The 21,301-nt window shown below is 33.7% G+C and overlaps 1 protein-coding gene across 1 annotated transcript; it reads right to left on the bottom strand.

The window, feature by feature from the left end:
• Positions 1–11,916: 11,916 nt before the first annotated feature.
• On the bottom strand, positions 11,917–17,231 carry LOC129225029 (protein dimmed-like). Its single transcript, XM_054859576.1, has 2 exons — positions 17,029–17,231; positions 11,917–12,397 (listed from the first exon to the last, which is right to left on the bottom strand). The coding sequence occupies exons 1-2, from the start codon at positions 17,229–17,231 to the stop codon at positions 12,097–12,099; spliced, it is 504 nt and encodes a 167-aa protein (XP_054715551.1). The 3' UTR covers positions 11,917–12,096.
• Positions 17,232–21,301: the final 4,070 nt, after the last annotated feature.

Raw genomic sequence — 21,301 nt, 5'->3', positions numbered from 1 at the left:
CCGACGGAACTGGAGATAGATCTAGAAAATATTTTATTCAAACTACTAATGATGTAGATAGATATAGATTGATTGATACCGCCACGAAGTTTATTTAAGCAGCCGCCGAAGGCAGACCGCAACATTGGCGTAAAAATGCGAATGATAATATTGATAATATAGAGAAAAACATTGATTAATACCGTCGCTAAATTGTCCAAGCAGCCGCCGAAGGCGCCAACCCTGGCGCAAAAAGGCGAATGGCGTAAAAAGGCGGACCAGCTGGTCGCCGCAGGCGGCTAGTCATATATAAATCAACCTCTGTAAGTTGACCACCTGTTTAAGTTGACCACTAAAGTAGTGCACCGCAGGGTGGTCAACTTACACAGGTTTCACTATACTAATAAACAAACTTCATTATAAATTGTGTTACAACAACGTTGTAATACATGGTTAGCATAAATTAGCCCGGTTTTAAAAATTTATAAATCATAAACTATTACACTTACCACTATAAATGACACATAAAAATAAACTGGGAAAGATTTTTCACTCACAGATGTTTGATGTGTGTGCCTTTCGTAACTCGAAACACATCCATAACATAAATTTTCTAATGTTTTACTGTCAGTTTTTCGTAATGCTACACATATGCGATCTTTCAGTTCTTGTAATGTTGGTGGGCTTTATTAGGTCTTTTGGAGTAAGACAGGGCCGTAACCAGACTTTTGTTTCGGGGAGGGTTTTTGCCAAACATATATTCGTAAAATCTATATAATCAATTAAATTTGATTTTATGGAATAGTCTATTGATTTTGGTTACAATTTTAAGCAAATGAAAAAGATGATGTATTTAATTAATGATGAAAAAAAAAAAAATACTGCGTGCAGTGCATAACTCCTTTGTACGCCTATTAATCGATGTATTTTCGATAACTCAAAAGAACTGATGCGCACACTCATGTATAAGCACATTTTAAGTAATGCTTCTTAAAGTAATATGTTTTCAGAATAATTAAATAGGTCAAATACAGAGCTTGGATTCCTCAAATTTAAAAGAAAATCGATTATTTTAAATGTTTTCGTGAGAAATGATGTTTGCAATAACTAGAAATAAAATAAAATAACGGAATAAAGAAATAAATGCTGTAAATAGTGCAACTTTTCAATAAAAATATCGTTTTTCAAATGAAATCGAAGAAAAAAAAAGAAATGAATTGAAAAAAAAAAATGAAAATGAAGTGGTAATTATAATTTTTTCAGCAAAAAAGTATGATGAAAAGCACTTTCGGAATGCTTTTGAAAAGTTTTGGAGGGTCGCATAAGGCCCTGGGGCAAGGTTAAGAACTTTGGCTTGCAATGTTGTATGCAATGGTGGTGTAAAAACAATGTCTTTAACGAAACCTCGTAAAAAAAACCCAATGGTGTTAAATTTGGGGATCGAGCTGGCTAACGCGTAAAGGATGAATCATCATCATCTGCACGGCCAATTCAGCATTGCGGGACGACAGTGGCGCAGCGAACTGGGGGAGGGGGGAACACCCCCAGCACAACTTGGGCTTCTTGGTTTTAACATTGTTGCCAATCCTAATACAGTAGTTAATGCAAGTGTAAGGACTGTTGTGACCAAAAAACCCCCTCCAGAATAAATTTCTGGCTGCGCTAGTGCGGAACGTGTACGTTTAAGTAAATAAGTACGTTAAAAAAACTTTCACAGTTTTTATTTTTATGTATCATTTATTGTGCTAAGTGTAATAGTTTATGAAATATCTTATATAATTAAAAACTGAGCGTATCTATGTATGTACCTATGTATCTATGTCTGAGTTACTTCTCCCGAACGCCAGTAAACTGACCATCGAACCAGGTATCGATGAATACGTAATTTTCCCGTCTTTATGTTTGGCTATTTAACATATACCTCCGATAATAATTTATGGATACATTAATTAAAAACTATCAATTGAGATGCTTAGATTTCGACATAAAAACCCTATTTTTTGAAGGCTTTCCTCCATTCGAATTATTCTTCAGTAAGTACATCATCTGAATTTTCCGTGACAATGCTTTTATTAAAATTTGTAGCGTAAAGAAAATCATTGAGAAGAAAGATCTGTTGCCCTTTTTTTTCTCGAATATGAGCAAGTAAAATTCTGGGTTTTGCTTTGAGGCTTTTTCTGTACTCGGGGGATTTAAAATGTTTCCTTTTTGGTTATTTTTCCGCAATATGCAGCAAAATTTTACTGATTTTTTCTTTTTTCAAGCCTGATTGTTGAACACGCGTCATTTGACATAACTTTTATTTTCGAGGTGGCCGTGCAAAGCCGGGCGACGCAGCTAGTAAAATTTTAAAACCGGGATATTCTTTTATGAATTTTAAAATGTATTGCATGTACGTGTTGAGGAGTTGCAAAGAAGTCTTTCCTTCTTGAAAATGAAAATATTTTGAGGTGTGGAACTGTAAGTAGCAGTAATTACAGCTACTGATTTTACTATAAGTTTCATGGCTTTTCTATCACAACGAAGTCTGAAGTAACTCCAACTCTTGATTTTATGTATTCAAGTTTTGTACAACAAACAGATGTATTCTGTGTTTTTAGTTAAATAAAAACTGAGATTGGTAACCTTTCATTTAAGCCAAGTTTATTGATTCTGATGGAAAGTTTTAAATTTTATTTCTCTTGGAAGGTTAAGTTTGCCGCTTGTGATGTACTTTTTCATTTTTTATACTACAATGTCAGCACGTTTTACATGACAATCCTTTGTCATGTAACCCCCTTACCTTGTTCAGAAGGTTTCCCCGACTGCCTTTATTCCAATTTCGTGCATGAATTAGTTTCTAAATTTAAATGAACTAAAGTTGCCGACATCATTTTCATCTACAGCTTTGTCTGTTGCAAAAGATAAAGCAATGACAGCTTCTGCCGAAGTTATTTTCATATCTACTCTTAAAAGATAACAAATTCTTTTCCTTTAGTTAGATATATTTGATATCTTCCTTTCTGAAAAGACAAAGCATCCATCGATGAGTAAGTTTCTAGAAAAAAAATTCTGAAAAATAAACACTACTTTTCATTATTTTTATCTTTGTCTGTCTTGAACACGAGTGGGTTGAAATTTTGATTTCAAAGATTTCCTTTAAAAAAGAACACTTTAAAATGTATTTCAATCTTATAATCCTATACTTTTCATTCCCAGCAAATATTATCTTTAGAGATATGAACAAACATGCTTACAAAGGTAGGCTGTGTTTTTGAAATATGTAAGTATATTTCGGATTTTAAACGTTGGAATTGAAAAAAGAAATAAATAAAACAACTTATGAGTTTTCTCCCATAATTGATCGTGCATGAACTCGATACAGCACATTATGTTTCTAAAACAATAAAGCCTTTTTTAAGTCAAGATAGTGAATAAAGATTAACATTTTAATGACATAAGTGAAAATCTAGACAGCAAATAAATTTTAATAGTTTAATTGCTAATTTAATGTAAAATTTGGCAATTGAAAATATAATTTCAATAGTTAAAGTTTCGAAACAATAATAAATGTTTTTCAATAACCTGGAAATATTTTGATTTTTACAATAAAGAAACTCGTTACAACAGTAAATCGTTCTTATTTGATGAATCAAGACTGCGTATGAAGTCAAGAATTTCAATGAAGTAAAGAATTTCTATAATTAAACAGATATAGAAAAAGAGGAATACTAATTTAAAAGAGACAAGAAACAATTAGTTCAGAAGAAAAAAAAAATTAAAAACATAAAAAGTTTTCCCTACAAATGCTGCAGATTAACACAATTTGTAGAGCCCCAAAAGCACCTGAAAATGGCGAATATAGTTTAGAGCATTATTCTGAATGGAAAATAAAAGAATGTAGATCATTCCTTTAGTCGGGAAATAGCAAAAAAAAAAAAGAAAAAAGTTTTGTGTAATTACTGTTAATGTATTTGATAAAACGACATAGTTTGTAAATACAATAAAGAATGTTTCTGTGAAAATCAAAATATGCACTTAAAAAATAGCCGAAAAGTTCACTAATTACTTCCTTGTAACTTTGTGGGATTTCGAGGCTTTACACCAGTTTCCTGTGAAAAACAAATTTTTTCCAAAAAAGTTTCCTGAATCGCAACAAGTTCCGTGATTGCCGATTTTAAACTGTTGTGGAAAACATGTTTCTCTACCATCATAAAAACAGGACTGCTGACCCCCCCAAAAGGAGAAATATACCCCTCAGAACAACCCTCCAAAAAATTTCAATGGGGCAGTCTGCGTCATGACCCCTCCTCCCCCCCCCGAGGTGGGCACCTCTGGTAAAAGTATATTATAGGTTCATTTATCAAGTGTTTTTACTTCAGCTTAATTCCGATTAACTGAGCTCCAATCAAGGGCGAAATGCAGTCTCTGGATATTGTAGCTTTGATGGAATTGCTCGCTTAGCTTTTGTCTTAGCTTCCGCCATATTTGCTTTTGGAAAGTTCCTGGAAAATCAGGAAGATGTCAAGCTATTACTATACAGGGTTTTCCGTTTTAACCTGCAAGACTCTTAGTTTCGCTACCGTTAGTCCTACATGTATACTTCCAATTGCAAAAATGTTCAAAATCAGATGCAGAGTTAAGATATTGAAAGTTTGAAGCAAAAATAAAAATGGGTCAAAAAATATAAAATTTAACTTTTTATACGGTCATTAGGTCCCCTTACTAATATTTAGAGAAAAAATCCCCATTAAAAATTAAAACTGACACAAAAAACTTGACATTTGCGCGACCAATGTTCACCGAGGTATGAAACTGACTTGCACCACTTTTCACTAGCCGTCAGTAACACCTTTTGGGGGAAAATATAGCGGTTAACAAGAGTTTAAAATGATACGTGTGCATAGAGTGTGGTTTTTCAAATTGTTCGAGGTTTTGTAGTGTGTTTTTGTGTACCATGGCATAACATTTGTATTTATTTTTGAATAACAATGAAAAATATAAATACCTTGTTTTTCTTACTTTGACGACCTCTCATTCTTCTGAAAGGGCGATGAGTTCCAATCTCATCTTCTGTATTGTCCCTTAAAACTTTGAAATGGAATATCTCCTTGAGTTTTGGTCGCACAAATGTCAAGATTTTTGTGTCAGTAATAGTTTACAATGGAGATTATTTCTCTAAATATTAGTAAGGGGACCCAGGGCTCATATAAAAAGTTAAATTTTGAATTTTTTGACTCCTTTTTAATTTTGCTTCAAATGTTCAATGTGTTAACTCTGCATCTGATTTTAAACATTTTTGCAATTGGAAGTATACATCTAGGAATAAAGGTTGCGAAAATAGAGGCCTTGCAGGTTAAAACGGAACACCCTCCTGTATAATACACAAGTGAGTTTTCACTGAAGATTTCAGAGTTATTGCAGAAATATAACTGGCTTTGATTGAGAAGGTTTTTGAATTTTTTAGAGATATTCCAAATTAATTTCATGAAGATTACTTTTTACTTCTAGGAAAACTTTTTTTTTTTTATAAAAATCTGTTACTAACAGAAATTAGGTACATTAGCTGGCCATTATTTTATAGGAATGTTTCTGATTTTTTAGAGTGCAGTTGAAAAGGTTAAATTTTGTTTTCACTATTTGTATAGAAAATAGTGGGAGGAAATAACGTATTATTTTGCAGTTGTCAAACGCGATAGGAATAATAAAAAAAAGATTTTTGACATTTTTCTCGTAACTAGTTACAGCCGTTACAGTTATGTAATATTCATTATTATCACAAATAAATTTTAATTAAAAGTTTTAACTAAATAAAGTCAAATATTTTTTAAATTAATTCAATAGATAACAATGTAAGAAAAAAAAGTTGTTTTTCTGCTAAGTTCTTACTTTTAGTTGCAAGAAATTCTTAAGTGTTTATTATAATATTTAATATAAAAAGAAACGAAAATCATTACGCTTTGAATAAAATAAGAATTTTTTTTGTTATTTTTCCTTTCTTCTGTCATTTTTGAATAAATAATTTAAATTTCAATATTTTCTTTTTTGACACTACATCCAAACCTCTTTTTGTGCTGTCTTTTTTTGTGCGACTTTTTTTTGCGACTTTTTTTGTGCGAACCTTTTTCGCAAGGTGTATGAAAACTTCAATCAGACTCAATTGACGATAGTATTTATAAAACGGACGAAATTATTTCTAAAACGAACGAACTTTTTTATGCGATTTTTTTCATGCGGTCCCTCTGCATCGCAGAAAACGAGTCTTGGGTGTATGTAGTTTTACATGGGGACACGGCTCTTTTCCCTTTGTCTTTTACTATTCATGCTTTTCAGTTCCCAATATCTTTCAAGACATCTTTCAATTTCCACATATTTTACTTTTGATTTTGTTTGAAATTGAGAATATAAATATAACAATAACCGGTTTTGCTGTGTTTCTGAAAAATTTGATCTTCGGTTTTGAAATTTAATAATAAAATCACCTTACTTGAATTAATTTTTTTACCGTACATAAATGCAAATGCCGTAGCATTAAATGTGTATAACATGTTCATGAAATGTTTGAACCAGAAACGCTTAATAAACAAGTACAGTTTTGATAGAGTTCAAAATATTCATGCAAATATTCGGCACGGAGTTTGGAGATGCATTGCAGCACTTCCTCGAAGTGTGGATTTTCCATATGTTTGTTTTTAGTACTTTGAAAAAAAGATTTCCCCCTTTTTATTTTTTGGATCCTCCCTCCAATACGTGTTTTTTGAAAACTATTAATTCATATGTGAATTAGTTACAAATATGTAGTGGGATTCCTTCCTTTGCAGAGCAAAATGCTTGCAGTCTTAAAGCTTCTAAAGGTTATTGCATTTTCTTTTTTTTGGCCGGAAAACAGAAAAAAAAGAAAGAAAAATTAATTTGAATTTTGACCTTTTGAATCCAAATTATGTTTTTCGCAATCACGAGTGTGTATGTAGGCGTGTGTGTTGATGTGTGTGTGTTTGTGTGTAGGGGGTATGTGTATGTGTAGGCATGTGTGTTTGTGTCTGCGTGTAGGTATGAGTGTGTGGGCAGCTGTGTGTATGAGTGTTTGTGTGTGTGGGGGGAATGTGTATGTGTGTGTAGGCATATGTGTTTGTGTCTGTGTCCAGGCATGAGTGTGTGGGTAGTTGTGTGTAGGCATGTGTGTATGTGTAGGTGTCTGTATGTATGCGTGTGTGTGTATGTGTTTAAGTGTGTTTGTGTATGTGTTTGTGTGTGTGTGTGTACGTGCGTGCATGTATGCGTGTAAGTGTAGGATATTGACGCAACCTGGAGACGGTTTTCGCTAGAGGAGCAGCATCGTGAGGTGCGACACCCGGTCGACGGTGGTGCTGCAGAGGGTGCTGGTGGGAAAATAAAATGATAGCACATCAAAACAGTCAAATGAAAGCAATAAGCAATCGTGATTGCTCAAAAAAAAAAAAAAAAAACCCTATAAATGAAAAACTTTTTTGCCATCTGCTGTAAAAGAAGACAAAATATAATATATATTAACATCTTTATTTTCAAACATATATATATATATATATATATATATATATATATATATATATATATATATATATATATATATAATATATAAAGAACATAGACAACGTACTATACAATTCATTATAGTTCTACATATATAAATATTTACGTGACATTAAATTCATTTGTCAAAAAAATTTATAGACTAGAAAACAATTCATATTGAGCTTCAAAATGATGGCAACACAACCTTTTTTTTTATACAAGTATAAATGTCACTTTTTTCATAGCGTTACAAAAAATAAGATATACACCTCGTAATTTAGCTTGCTTTATAACTTTAAAATATTATTCATTCCTTAGAACATTATATACACAGTTATTTATAAATGTATTTCGAAAACATATAAGTACATTTTCAATTGTCAACCGTCAAATAGTAAGTTTATTTATGCTTTATTATGATTAAAGCAAAAAACATAAATTATGAATTATCATGTAATCCGATAGGGTTCGGACCCAAATACAAGCATGCTTTCTCCTTGAGCTCCTCCTTGTTACAGCTACATTACTGTCCGACCACGGATTGTACGGAATTGGCAAACGTCCAGTTAAGACGAGTCTATCTGAATGAGGGGGAAGAATAAAAATTTGATGCCCGTGTTCCACTCATTCGAATGAGACTCTTCTTAACTTAGAGGCTAACATGCATCTGCAAAGGCTGACATCCCTAAAAACTAATAGATACGTCCATTTCCGCTGGTATACCGGATGTTTGCCTTTCCATACAATCCGTGGTGGGACAGTATCAGGTTAGAGAGCTGATTGATAGCGAAATATTTTCACTGAGAAAAATGAAGTTTTCAAAAATGAGTAGTAAAGATCAGTTTCTTTCTCGCTTCATGAAGCAAATAAGCACAGGTAGCACACGTAACATTTAAAATTTAGCAAAGGTTATTACAACGTCTACAAGCATTTTACAACGTGTATGAAACGAAGTGTGCTACCTGGGAAGGAACTCAGGTCCTTATTCCAGAACCCGCACGGGATCATTCCGCTTCGGATTGACGTCATAACACCTTTCTCAAACCGTCTCCGAGTTGAAATTCTGAAAATGGAGACGGTTTGAGGTGGAGGAGTTATCCGCTTGGAATTGACGGAATAGCTTCTCCCTCAAACCGTCTCAGCACAGAAATTCAGAAAACGGAGACGGTTTGAGTGGGAAGGTAAGACGTCAATCCGAAGCAAAATATTGCTGATTATTTTTGGAATACGGCCCGTAGTACCACCAAACTTCTCTGACCTTTATTACCTGATGACCCCGGCTCTAGTCATGTATGCATGCGATCAAAAGGGAGCGAAAGTTGTGACGTTCTAAAAATTGCTGCCAAAAATGATTAAAACCGGCGCTGAACCTTAACATATTTTTTGAAAAGTTCCAAAAATATTCTCAAAGGTGTGATTTCAAGTGTTGTAAAGAAGGAGAATAGTGTTCGAGTGAAACGGTGTTATAAGATTTGCAGTGAAAACCTGCAAAATCTGATTTTTAAACACGAAGTTGCTCGTTTGACAATACTAACATTTATCCTGGATAAAAATGAATGTACTCCATACACCAACGCTCGTATTCCCTCAAGTCTTGGTCAGACACCTTAATTGAAGATTGAAGCCTTCTTATTGTTTTAACACTTCGATCGGCAGTTTTGCTGTCTGACTAAACCGTTGCATATTCATTGTCTACAACCATTAAGCAATTTGGTTACAATATCATTACTCCTTTATTTGATTTGGTTTATCGCCGTGCTAGTTCATAACGTCACGATTCCTGTTCACTTTCACAATCCACAACCATATTATTTTATGACAACACTACTTCTGTTAACATTTCATCAACTGCCGTGTTACTTTATAATGTCCCAACTCGTTTTCACTTTTAGTCAATTGCTATAATATTTTATAATATCAATACTCCTGTTAACTTTTTTTTTTTCTTCAATTGCTGTGCTTGTTTACGACGTCACTACTCCTGCTAACTTTAGGTCCCTTTCAATGCTATTTTATAATTTCACGACTCCTATTACCCACGTTTTAGAATAATTATGTAACATCTATCTTTCTTTCAAATCTGTTGATTTTTTACAGCAATTATCGCTGTTAATTAAAAAGCAATCTTGTGTGACAGCTAAAAATCCCCGGACAGTGTAGGTATTTTTCCAGGGAAGGTCATTCCTTATTATTCCAGATTCTAGGAATGTTAAGGATTCTAGATTATTAGATTCCTTGAAACGCAATTTCTACTAGTGTTACTTTAAGGGTTTCGATTAAATATTAGTGTCATAAGGAGGGACCGGCAATTTTAGAAAGCTGTTAAAATTATGTTTATAGGAAAGAAAGCGATGACTACACAACTGTGACCATATTTGTGCTGAATCTGTCTTCAAATGTGGCCTCTATCTGTTCTCAAATGTACTCCCATTCAGTTTTCAAATGTGGTTCCAGGTTTAAATTCAAAAAGGATCCTGACTTGGATACATTCTGTACTTTTGAAACAGATTTGGAACACATACCAGTACTTTCTTTCTTATGGAACAGATGTTAGTACGGATTCAAGTAACAGCAACTTTTTCTTCTTTTGAATTAAATTGCTCCAACCGTGTTTCCAATGTGAAATGGGAATTTGACGCGTATACATTAAATTGAAAAAGTAGGTTTAGCTCTTAATTAATTTATTATTACTTTAAAAGAAAATACATCTTTGTCACTCCCACGATTTTTCGCAAAATTGTGCTTCGTAGATATCCCCGCATTGTTTCGTTCATGCATATAATCTCTTCTTCGTTTGCTAATCATATTCAAAAATAGCTCTACTTCAGCATGCATTTTTAAAAAGGTGTTCTAACCTGAGCTGACGCTTTGATTATTTAAAAAATACACATTCTTACATTCATATAACTTTGATTTATTACAAAACAGTGACTTACGTTTAAAAACACATTTTAAGTTGAAAATATTTTATACCCGCGAGTATTCTAATAAAAACTACGTACAAAAGCATAAAATACTGTATTGAAATCATTATTCTCGGAGTTCAAGCGTTTTTCGAAGTTAGAAAATCTCAATCAGAAAAAAATATATTTTTTAAAGAACAATTTAAATTCACTTATACGCAGTAACTTCAGTACTCAGTGCATTCATTTCAGTACAAATTCTCTATTCATACATGCAACATGTAATATTTTTCACAAACGCACATGCTTTGCTTCAGAAACCTTTAAATTTAAATACAATTCATGAGGTTCTAACACTTTAATGGAAATTTTAAAAGTTTACTTTTTGTTGAATTTACGTAGTTTTTTCTCAATTATTTAATTCCTTCAGCAATTTATGTTTTCCAAAGAGTTCATTCCTTTGGTGTGAAAAAAGAAAAAAAAAAAAAAAAACACGATTTATAGTTCATTTTACAACGCTAGGTGAACGTAGGTACAGATTTGTATAAGCATCAAACGCTGAAGCATATAATTTTTGCATAAGCTTGAACCAATATACATATCATTTTTTTAAAGTATATATCGTCGTCTCAGAGCAACAGTAAGATATCTAATCCCAGAAATAACACTAAGATATCTTAGTGCTGCTCTGAGGCGACGATATTACAATAACACTATGCAACTGCAGTGACAGAAAATGCAACTGAACTAATGCAGCTGCAACTGAAATAACATTATTATTGACAAATTGCTAATTTTTTAAAGACATTAGAATTAAAAAAAAAAGTATTTTATCAATTTCAGGCGTTTCGCGGTTTAAAGTCATTCTGAGTAATGTGGACATTTAGTATTCAAATGCATTATAAACACCTGAAAACCTGTCTCTCCGAAATGTGCATTAGAAAAATAATTATGAAATAAATATTTCACTGAGATACGATCTGATTCAGTTCAGAAGTAGCAGCCAGAATAAACTTTTGTTTCGAACCGCCTTTGGCTTTGCATTTGCCATAGCTTGATTTTTTCCAAGAATCGTATTATGACACCGAACACCAAAAGCTGGACAATCACATCAGCTAAGGATAAATAGGCCATTTAGATTCAGTAACTAAACGGCCAAGAAACTCACCCAGAGATACATTTGCGAATGGTTGACTTTATGTACACAATATTTTAACTGGCAAAATGTTAATTTTGAGTACACATTTTAGTTATAAAATAACGTAAAACTGAATAAAATTTAAAAAATAGTGTCTCCATTGCAGGTACTTGAAGATAAAACATTTTCAGTAATACAGAGCCTCAGTGTTTAAACGCATTATAAACACTCGAAAATACATCTTGCAAAACGTATGTTATAAAAATAATTATGAAATGAATATTTCACTGAGATAACATCTGATTCGGCCCCGAATAGCAGTCAAAAAAAAAAAAAAAAATCTTCCATTTCCAACGGCCTGTGGATTTTGTGTCAACATTTGTCATAGCTTGAGTTTCTCAAAAAGCATAAGATGACACCGAACACCAAAAGCTGGACAATCACATCAGCTGACGATAAATAGGCCATTTATCCAGTAATAACACGGCCGAGACACTCACACAGAGACACATTTGAGGAATGATTGACTTCGTGTACATCAATTTTTCAAGTACGGATTTTACTCATTTCTTCATCATCCTCCTCATCACCAACTTCTCCCTCTTCTCCTAGATTATAGGGTAAGGATTCTCCCCTCATTTGGCATATGACGTTGGTGAGAGCCATGATGTAGTGTTTGGCAAGAGTCAGTGTCTCGATTTTCGAGAGCTTCTTTTCCATGCTGATGTGCGGAATGACCTCACGAAGAGCTTGGAATGCGTCATTCAGGCCATGCATGCGCATGCGCTCTCGCTCGTTGCTTTCCAGGCGACGCAGGTTCCGCTCTCGCGCATTCAGTGTTTGGCGCCTGTCGAATAAAAAGAAAGAAGCATACTAAATAAACAGCAATTTTTGTCATGAAATATGTTGTAAAGTAACATGTATGCCTATGGTATTTATGCAAATAAATTCATGAAATATCTATGGATACGCTTCTTTAAAATTCTGAATTAGATTGTTGTTATTTGTGTAATTCACTTTTAATGTCCTAAATTTTAGGTAGATCTAAAAGTAAATTTCGGGCGAAAATCGTACAGTTTAAACAAGATTTCTTTAAAAAAAATATTTTTTAAACTGATGCATGTTCTTACACGTTGATCAATTTTCATTTTCAGATGTGTAGCTTTTAGTGTATCTACGGGTTCACAAGAAATAACTTAAACACACATAATACACCATAACTTTAGTGCTAATGAAAATATTACGACCAAAACTTCAAAATAAATATGAATACATTATGTCGTCTAATATATCTACAAATTTTCTAAGTTGCTACCTTTAGGATTAATACAAAGCTTTAAACGTGTCACAAAATTTTCGGCTCTGGGCCACAACTAACTTAACTAAAAAACACATTGAAAACTTGTTCTGGTCTATTGTCGTCTGAGACTACAAGTTGTCCTCTGCTTCAAACTGTATAAAGAATTTTATTTTAGTCCATCAATTACCTTATTTTTTCAATTTTTTAAGACTTAATTATCACTTGTCGTCTCGAGTGATTAATAAAGTTCAACGTAGTAAACGAAGGTAACGTTCTTTATTTTCTGCCTAGATTTTGACATAGAAACATTTGAAAGCTTACTACCAAACGGCACGAACTTGAGGGTCACGGATTTGAACAAAATTCTAGATATAGGTCAATTCCCACTAGGTATGAGCACAGGTAAAGCGGTTTGACTGCATAGGCTCTAATTTGGCCATAATGGGGGTCAGAAGTTGATAATTTGAACCCAGAATGCAACAGAGTTTCCTTTAAAATTACCATTTTTATCCATTTTTCTGCTACTGTACTGCAGTATGAGCCATTTGCATGCTTACCTTCAAATTAATTATGTTGGATCCTCATTTTTAATAAGCGGTTCTCAAATTTAAATTGGTTACTACTTTTAATTTCAATCCCTTGAATGACAATATAACATAGTTACAGGATATTTATCGTTTGCAGATGAAACTAATTATTTTCGTTTTATATTAATCGTGTGCTAGTAAAAAGTATTTATCGTTTGCTAATAAAAACATTTACTTTAACTGGATATTTATCGTCTGCTATCAAAGATACTCCACATTGATAAGCAAAAATGGAGAGGAGAAAAAGCTCTGATTTATTGCACATGGCACACACACACAAAAAAAAAAAAAAAAAAAAAGCAAGATCATTTCGACTTTTCAAATAACTTAGATAGTGCCCATAAAAAAATACATGTTCTCCCTTATACTCAATTTACTAACAAAAGATGCCAAAGATGATGGGAGATCGATCATAGTGTCGAAGTCTGAAATTCCAATGGAAACGCTATTGCATTTCTAGGGCCAAAATAGCAACTTTGAGCCCTCGTTGCAGCCAAACCAGGGCCTATGCAGTCAAACCGCTTTACCTGCACTCATACCTAGTGGAAATGGACCTATAGCTAGAATTTTGTCAAAATCCGTGACCCTCAAGGTCGTGCCGTTTGGTCGTTAGAAAAACTCACGAACTAAAGGCTAGGTACCTATACTTTGGTCTCAGAAAATACGTAAGTCTGACCAATTTTGAACGAGATCAAAGAAATAAAGTAAAATAAAATAAAATTTGAAAACTGAAATGCGAAATCACATTTTCTATTTCAAATCTCATCAAAATAAATATTTTTTAAAAATTATCTCAGTTTGTATTTGGTCCGGATTTCAGTCAGCACCTTCTTCAAAAACTCCTAGAAGTACTGGCGATAGGGCGACCCTTAAGCTTTCTTCTGTCTTTTCTTGCCATTATTTACAATAAATAACACAAAATATGACGAAAGCATCCCTACAGAGAATAAAATGAAGCTCCAAGTCACTAAAAACCATGAAAAATAGGTGGCCCATTGTTGTACCCCAACATTCCATTTTCGATAACTGTTGAGAGCTTGTGAAAACTATGAAACATTTTAAGTCAACAAGCGGCTTAATTCATAGCTGACAAATTAATAAAGCAAATCTGAACTTACTGGATCTTGGAAAACAGTATAAGTGGTCTGCCCAAAGGAGACTTTTGGCTCTTCCATGAGTGTGTCGAATCACGCACTAAAAATTACTAAGTTATCTAAGGTATAAAAAAAAACAATGGCAATCTCTGATAAAGCGTCTTTAGCTACCTAAATGGTAACACTACCTGGTGATTAAATCTTTTTTTTTTTGGAGCTCATAAGTTCAAAAAAAGAGGCCACTAGAGAGCAAAATCATCGACATGGCAACAGCGGCCCATTGTTGCCCCCTTGGTACAAAGTTGTACCGTTTTACGGTAACTATGCACTTGAAGTGGACTTTTCTAAAGTAAAGTTATTAAGCATTTGTTCGTTAAATATGTCTTTAGATTAACTTTTTTTGCCCATTTTATTAGTTATGCAATTTACTCTTTGCATTGATACATCTTCACGAGGCATATGATAACGTACAAATAAAATCTTCCCTTACAGTGCATCCCGGTATCGAAGTGTCAAAAGTTTTTAAACAAATATGAGTGATAACTCTTATTACTCCTTTTCAAGATTCACTTATACACACTTTACAATTTTTTTTCTCTATAGACATTTATATACACGCCCGTATCGATGAGTCAATGATGTTTGAGAACACATATGAGTACAGTAAAACCTTTAAAATTGACCACCCTTGTAAGTTGACCGCTGTTTTCAGGCACGGAATCAGCCCTTATCATACTAATCAGCCTTTGTAAGTTGACCACCTGTTTAAGTTGACCACTAAAGTAGTGCACCGCAAGTGGTCAACTTACACAGGTTTCACTATAATAATTGTTAAACTAATCGCTTTAAAAATTCACTTATACAATCATTTAGGATAGCTTTAAGCTGTGTTGATAAAGTTTGTGCTTTGAAACACCCCTTAAAGAAGCAATAATGCACTCTTGCAAGGTTATGAATCTTATATCTTTAAACGAGCAATTCTTGTGGGTATATATATATATATATATATATATATATATATATATATATATATATATATATATATATATATATATATATATATATATATATATATATATATATATATATTTCTTATCTCGGAAACGGCTCTTACGATTTGGATGAAATTTTGGATTTAATTGTAGTTTTGCATTCTAAGTTCATCTACATCAGTGTTTTTTCTGTAAAAACGCGATTTTTTTTACAAAAAACAGTTTTTTAATATAAAGTCAAATTGAGTTAAGCCTTGAAGTAAACTGTGAGTTGACGCATCAGGCAGACGATTTGCAACCATAACAATGAAAATTTGTCTCTTCTCGCTTTAAAATTTTATACTTGCTTAGGGTTGCCAGGCTTGGCTGATATTGGCCACTTTGGCTAATTTCAAACACACTTGGCTAAAAACAAATTCAAAAGCATTATGTAAGTCGATGTAAGGCTTTTTTTCTTTTTTAAGTGAAACTATTGCTTGACCATCCTATTTTATTTTATTTATTTATTTTCCTTTTACACTTCAAATAGTTTAACATGTTTTTTAAATCACGCATCTAAATTTTATTTCGAAGAAGTGTATGTCTTGAGATTGTTTATGTTTTGTTAAGACAGTTGTTATCATTTGTTTGAATGGTTTGTGCATCATCAGTTTTGATGGATATGATGCTGTATGTAGCATTTTCTGGCGTAAAAACTAAAAGTATTTATTCAAAAAAAAAAAAAAAAAAAAAACACTCTCGTTTGGGATAAAATTGTGAAACGCATCATAGTATGAAAGGAAGTATTCGGTTAAAAACCGATTTCACCATAGCAAAACTAAGGTCAAAATATTTTAATTACTGACAAGAAAATTGTATAGTGGAAACAAACGTAACAGAGAGTTTAAAGCAAAATGTTGATTTAATTACATTCAGAATCTTCTTTGTTTGGTACTTTAGTGTTATAAGAAGGTCGAGTACATAATATTTCGTTAACGTGAAGCTTTTTAAGTATATTTGGAAAAGTATTGAACCTTAAAAAAACACAATTTGACAAAACATAATTCTTTTAAAGCCGAGCGAGGCTCGGTCGTCCAGGTACTTCATAAACAGCCATTTTTGTGGCCGAAAACGGACTTTTTATTCATTTAAAAAGTGACTATTGGTTAGCATCTAATATATTATGAAATAAATAGAACTGCCTTAAAATTTCCCTTCAGTTGACTCTTAGATACCTTTTGAAAACATTGAAAATTGCAAGTTTCTACCATTACAACTGTTTGTTAAAAAGCACAAAAATTTTTGCAAATTAACAGCACGTGTGTACAGGGTACCGACTCCTCTTAAAGTATCGGATATCTTTACATCCAAAAAGCTCATTATTTTGCATTAAAAAAGGGGTTCCTCGAAACCCCGAAACACTTGCATGCAATAATCTGAAACTTTCTGTGGTAAAACGTTGTTTATTTTCATTTTCTTTCAACGTTTAATGCGTTAATACCAAAGTAGAAATCTCTCCACAGTACCTTTTTCTGCTTGAATGGTTGTTTTTTCTTTGAATTTTGCCTCTGTATGCCTCGACTTCATTTCCAGAGTCTATCTCAGTCGTTTCGCTTTCATCTTCTTTTCTCGTTCCTTCGGCCTCACTCCCCAGTGAGGCATTTTCGTAACGTTGCCATCTTGAATCCGAATCATAATCGTCGGATCTTCTTCGAGATGAAGAGGACATCCTCTGTTGAGCAAGCTGAGGAAGAAGAAAGGACAAATTTTCTGAATAAATTCAAATTAAATGAAGTTCAGAAGAAGAAAACCTGAGAACAAGCTATATAAAATTAAATCTTAAAAAAAAAAAAAGAAAAAAAAAAGAAAACCCCGACTGAGTAGCAACTGTGGAATCAAGAGGAGAAGTTGAAAATCCTTTTAAAAGCCTTATACTATTAAAAATCAATTTCAATTATTTTATTTGCGAACAAATAGAAACTGGCAACAGACAAAAATTTTAAATCATTGCGTTTTAGTTCTTTGTCGGCCAACAATGAATTCGGTGATCAATCGCGTGAATAAAGACTTAGCCGTTATTAAAATCTGTTTTTAAAAAAGTTATACTTCAAATTCTATGAAACATGGAAGTTCCAAACACATTCTATCAGACGCGTAAAAAAAAATCTCTTTGCTTTGGTATTAAATTAAAATTTTTTTTAAATATATTTTCATTGCAAAAATCACGAAAAACCTTTTAGAGGTTTTTTTAATATCTTCGTTAATTAAATGTCATCCAAAGATGCAACCTAGCGAAGAACACTCTCGATCAACTCTTCTTTTGAAAAAAACTTCTTTTTTCAAGATCGGTCCATCCGTATTCCTTTGCGTGTCGGGGTTAAAAATAAGACAATTCTTCAGTTCCAATAGACTCCTTTCTTTGGAATATTTTATTTTTTCAACAACGTACAATGCTTGGGTTAAATCAGGTGAGCCTAAACTGGATGCCATGGCCCCCATGTGTTCCGCAGAAAGAAGCGTGTCCATGATACCAACACATACATATGACATATGTAAGAGAGATAGACTAGACGCCGTGAGGAAATTCTAAAACCTCAAAGGGTGCCGCGAATCAGAAAAGTTTGGGAACGTCTAGGTTAAATTTATGCAGGGTGTTCCATTTTAACCTGAAATACCTTTATTTTTGCAACGGTTAGTCCTAGATGCATACTTCCAATCGCAAAAATGTTCAAAATCAGATGCAGGTTTAAGGTATTGAAAGTTTAAAACGAAAATAAAAATGAGTCGAGAAATACAAAATTTAAATTTTTATACGGGTCCCAGGTCCCCTTACTAATATTTAAAGAAATAATCTCCATTAAAAACTAAAACTGACACAAAAAACTTGGCATTCGCGAGACCAATATTCACCGAGGTATGAAACGCAGCGTTTTGTGACTTACACCATTTTACACTCGCCGTCAATAACACCTTTTGGGGGAAAATATAGCGGTTAACAAATGTTTAAAATTATTTGTATGCACAGAGTGTGGTTTTTCAAATTTTCGAGGTTTAATGGCATGTTTTGCGTATCACGGCATAAGATTTGCATTCTTTTTGAATAGCAAAGAAAAATATAAATTCTTTTTTTTTTACTTTGACAGCCTGTCATTCTTCTGAAAGGGCGATAAGTTCCTAGTTCATGTTCTGTATGGCCACTTAAAACTTTAAAATGGAATATCTCCTTGAACTTTTGTCGCACAAATGTCAAGTTTTGAGTGTCAGTAATAATTTTCAATGGAGAATACAGTCGAACCCGCTTATTAGAATATCGGTTAAAAGAATATCCCGCTTAATATAATACATTTTCAATGTATCAAACCAATGTAATGTGTTATTTTTATCCCGATTAATGGAATATCCCGTTTATTAGAATTTTTTTCGTGGCAAAATGGCTAATCCATTAAGCGGGTTCGACTGTATTTCTCTAAATATAACTTAGAGGACCTGCGGCCTGTATAAAAAGTTATATTATGTATTTCCTGACTTATTTTATTTTCACTTCTAACTTTCAATATCTTAACTCTACATCTGATTTTGAACATTTTGCAATTGGAAGTATATATCTTGGACTAACAGTTGCGAAAATAAAGGTCTTGCAGGTTAAAACGGAACACCCTGTATAATGTAACAAATAAAGTTTTTGCCGTGTTGACTTAGCTATTGAAAGAAGTGATGACGTGTATGCCAAACAGTTAAACACCTTTCGAACGAAACATGTACAACTGGAAGAGAAAATGCAAGTCTCAAAAAAGCAAAAAAAAAAAAAAAAAAAAAAAAAAAAAACCTAAGGCCTTGGATGACAGAGGCTGAAACGCAGGCACTGAGGAAAACTTTTAGTCTGAACCGCTGAGGTTAGCTGTACAGGTTAAGCTAATGGTTTCCATACATTGAGAAGGGATTAAAGGTGGAGAGAGTGAAGCTCTCGCTTCCTAAAGCAAAGATCCCAAGTCACGTGATATGTTTTAAGGTAAAGTGTTGGAAGAAATCTGGTTTATTTCACCAGTTTCTTGTAAAATGTGTCCTCCTTCCATCGTAGTTCAACCATGTGACTTGAGATCTTTGCTTCAGCTTTTCTTTAGGCCAATGTTTGGACTTCCTCCCTCCAGCTACTGATTCCTGCTCTAAGGTTCCACACATGCTGTTAGGTATCCAAGTCTGTACGTTGCTGCTTTCTCGGTGGGGGTGGCCTTGGTACCAAACGGAGACTTGGTTGGGGGACTGTGCCATTCTCCTTCCTCACCTTACCTTGTGCCTACAAACTAGCACCTATTTAATTCTCTGCACACCCATTTTTGGGGAAATTCTTCACCAGTGAAGCAGACCTGGGGCAGGCACTCATGGATTGGGTTGTCAGATACATGTTGGCTGAATATCTTAGATGCCAGTTGAACTTACTTCTAAAATTAAAAATAGACTTCAATTTCTGAAAAATCATTTTCTTTTCAACCCTTGAAAATACCAAACACTTTATTAGTCACCTTTGTGCAAAAAAGTAAAATTGAAGTCCACTACGTAAAACAAGCAAAAAGAAAAAAAAAAAAAAAAAAACTCGTATTCCGGAGCAACAAGAATTTTTTTTTATCAAATCAAAAAAGTAATAAATGTAAATACAGTTGAGGTTTGACGCACAAAAAAAAAAAAAAAAATCATATCTGGACAGGAATAAAAAACATCTAAAAAAGAAAATTAATTTGAATTCTGAAATTTTGAATTCAAATTATGTTTTTCACAATCACGAACTGAGACAGGACCCTACTCATTGGAGTTATTGTTTCTAGAAATAGCTCCTGCCCCCCCCCCCCCAAGCCTGCCTCTCCTCCTGGGCGGTTACGTGTGCATAGTTGTGTGTGTAAGTGTGTAGGCTTGTGCGTGTGCGTAGACCTGTGTGTATGCACGTAGACGTGTGTGTGTGTGTGTGTATGTCTGTGAGTGGGCGTGCGTGTAGGACATGGACGCCTCCGACCAGGAAAAGCGGATAGCTCAGGACCGGAGCAGCCGCGCCGCGCCGCCTGCAGAGGACGGTGGGCGGTGGTGCTGCAGAGGCTTCTGGTGCACGCTGAAAAAGGCACGGACCTCAAAAACGGTCAAATGAGAACAATAAGCAATCGTGATTGCTCAAAAAAAAAACCACATGAACTACTTGAATACATTAAGCACGAATATATTTTTCATTTGCATATTGAGATCGTTTTAATTAAACTTTATTAAGACAATCTATGAAACTGGCTTATGCTTCATGTACTTATTCGAACAAATTTCGTAAGATTGGTGGGGCTAAAACAAAAGACTATCCAAAATTAGAAAAATGTATCAAAGAATCTGAATTATAGAAAAGTATGAAGAGTGTTCAAAAGGGCAAAATCATTGCAATTTTTTTGACATTGGAAAAGCTGAGAACTATGTTTAAGAAATGCAGCGCAAACGTTTAAGTTATAGATAGATTAATATTAAAGAGTGAGAATTTTCTGAATCCGGAATTGTGAGAGGAAAGTGGTTGTTTTTGTGTAGGTAGCAGTGCTGTGTTCTTGCTCACAGCGCAAAACCAAAAACCAGCGATGTGAGTACGAACACATTCGGCGATTCCATTATGATATTTCAACAATAGCAAAAGCATTATCTTTGAAAATGGAGAGCCTGTTGTAAATGTTTGCTTTTCGAGTATTTCTGGACACAAAACACAGGAATAAAGTATTTTCCTGTACATTGAGGTACAAGCGGAATACAGGAGTAAATTGCTTTCTTGTCTTTTGAGGAACT

This window comes from Uloborus diversus, chromosome 6 (assembly GCF_026930045.1).
Source record: "Uloborus diversus isolate 005 chromosome 6, Udiv.v.3.1, whole genome shotgun sequence".
Taxonomy (NCBI): domain Eukaryota; kingdom Metazoa; phylum Arthropoda; class Arachnida; order Araneae; family Uloboridae; genus Uloborus; species Uloborus diversus.
Note: the sequence above shows the minus strand (reverse complement) of the source record. Positions and strands in the feature narration are given on the sequence as shown.

Excerpts from the sequence above, each read along its gene's own strand:
- LOC129225029 (XM_054859576.1), bottom strand. The coding sequence starts at position 17,231 with ATGTCCTCTTCATCTCGAAGAAGATCCGACGATTATGATTCGGATTCA. Across the intron at positions 12,398-17,028 it reads AACCATTCAAGCAGAAAAAG|GCGCCAAACACTGAATGCGC; the intron begins GTACTGTGGAGA and ends TTTATTCGACAG.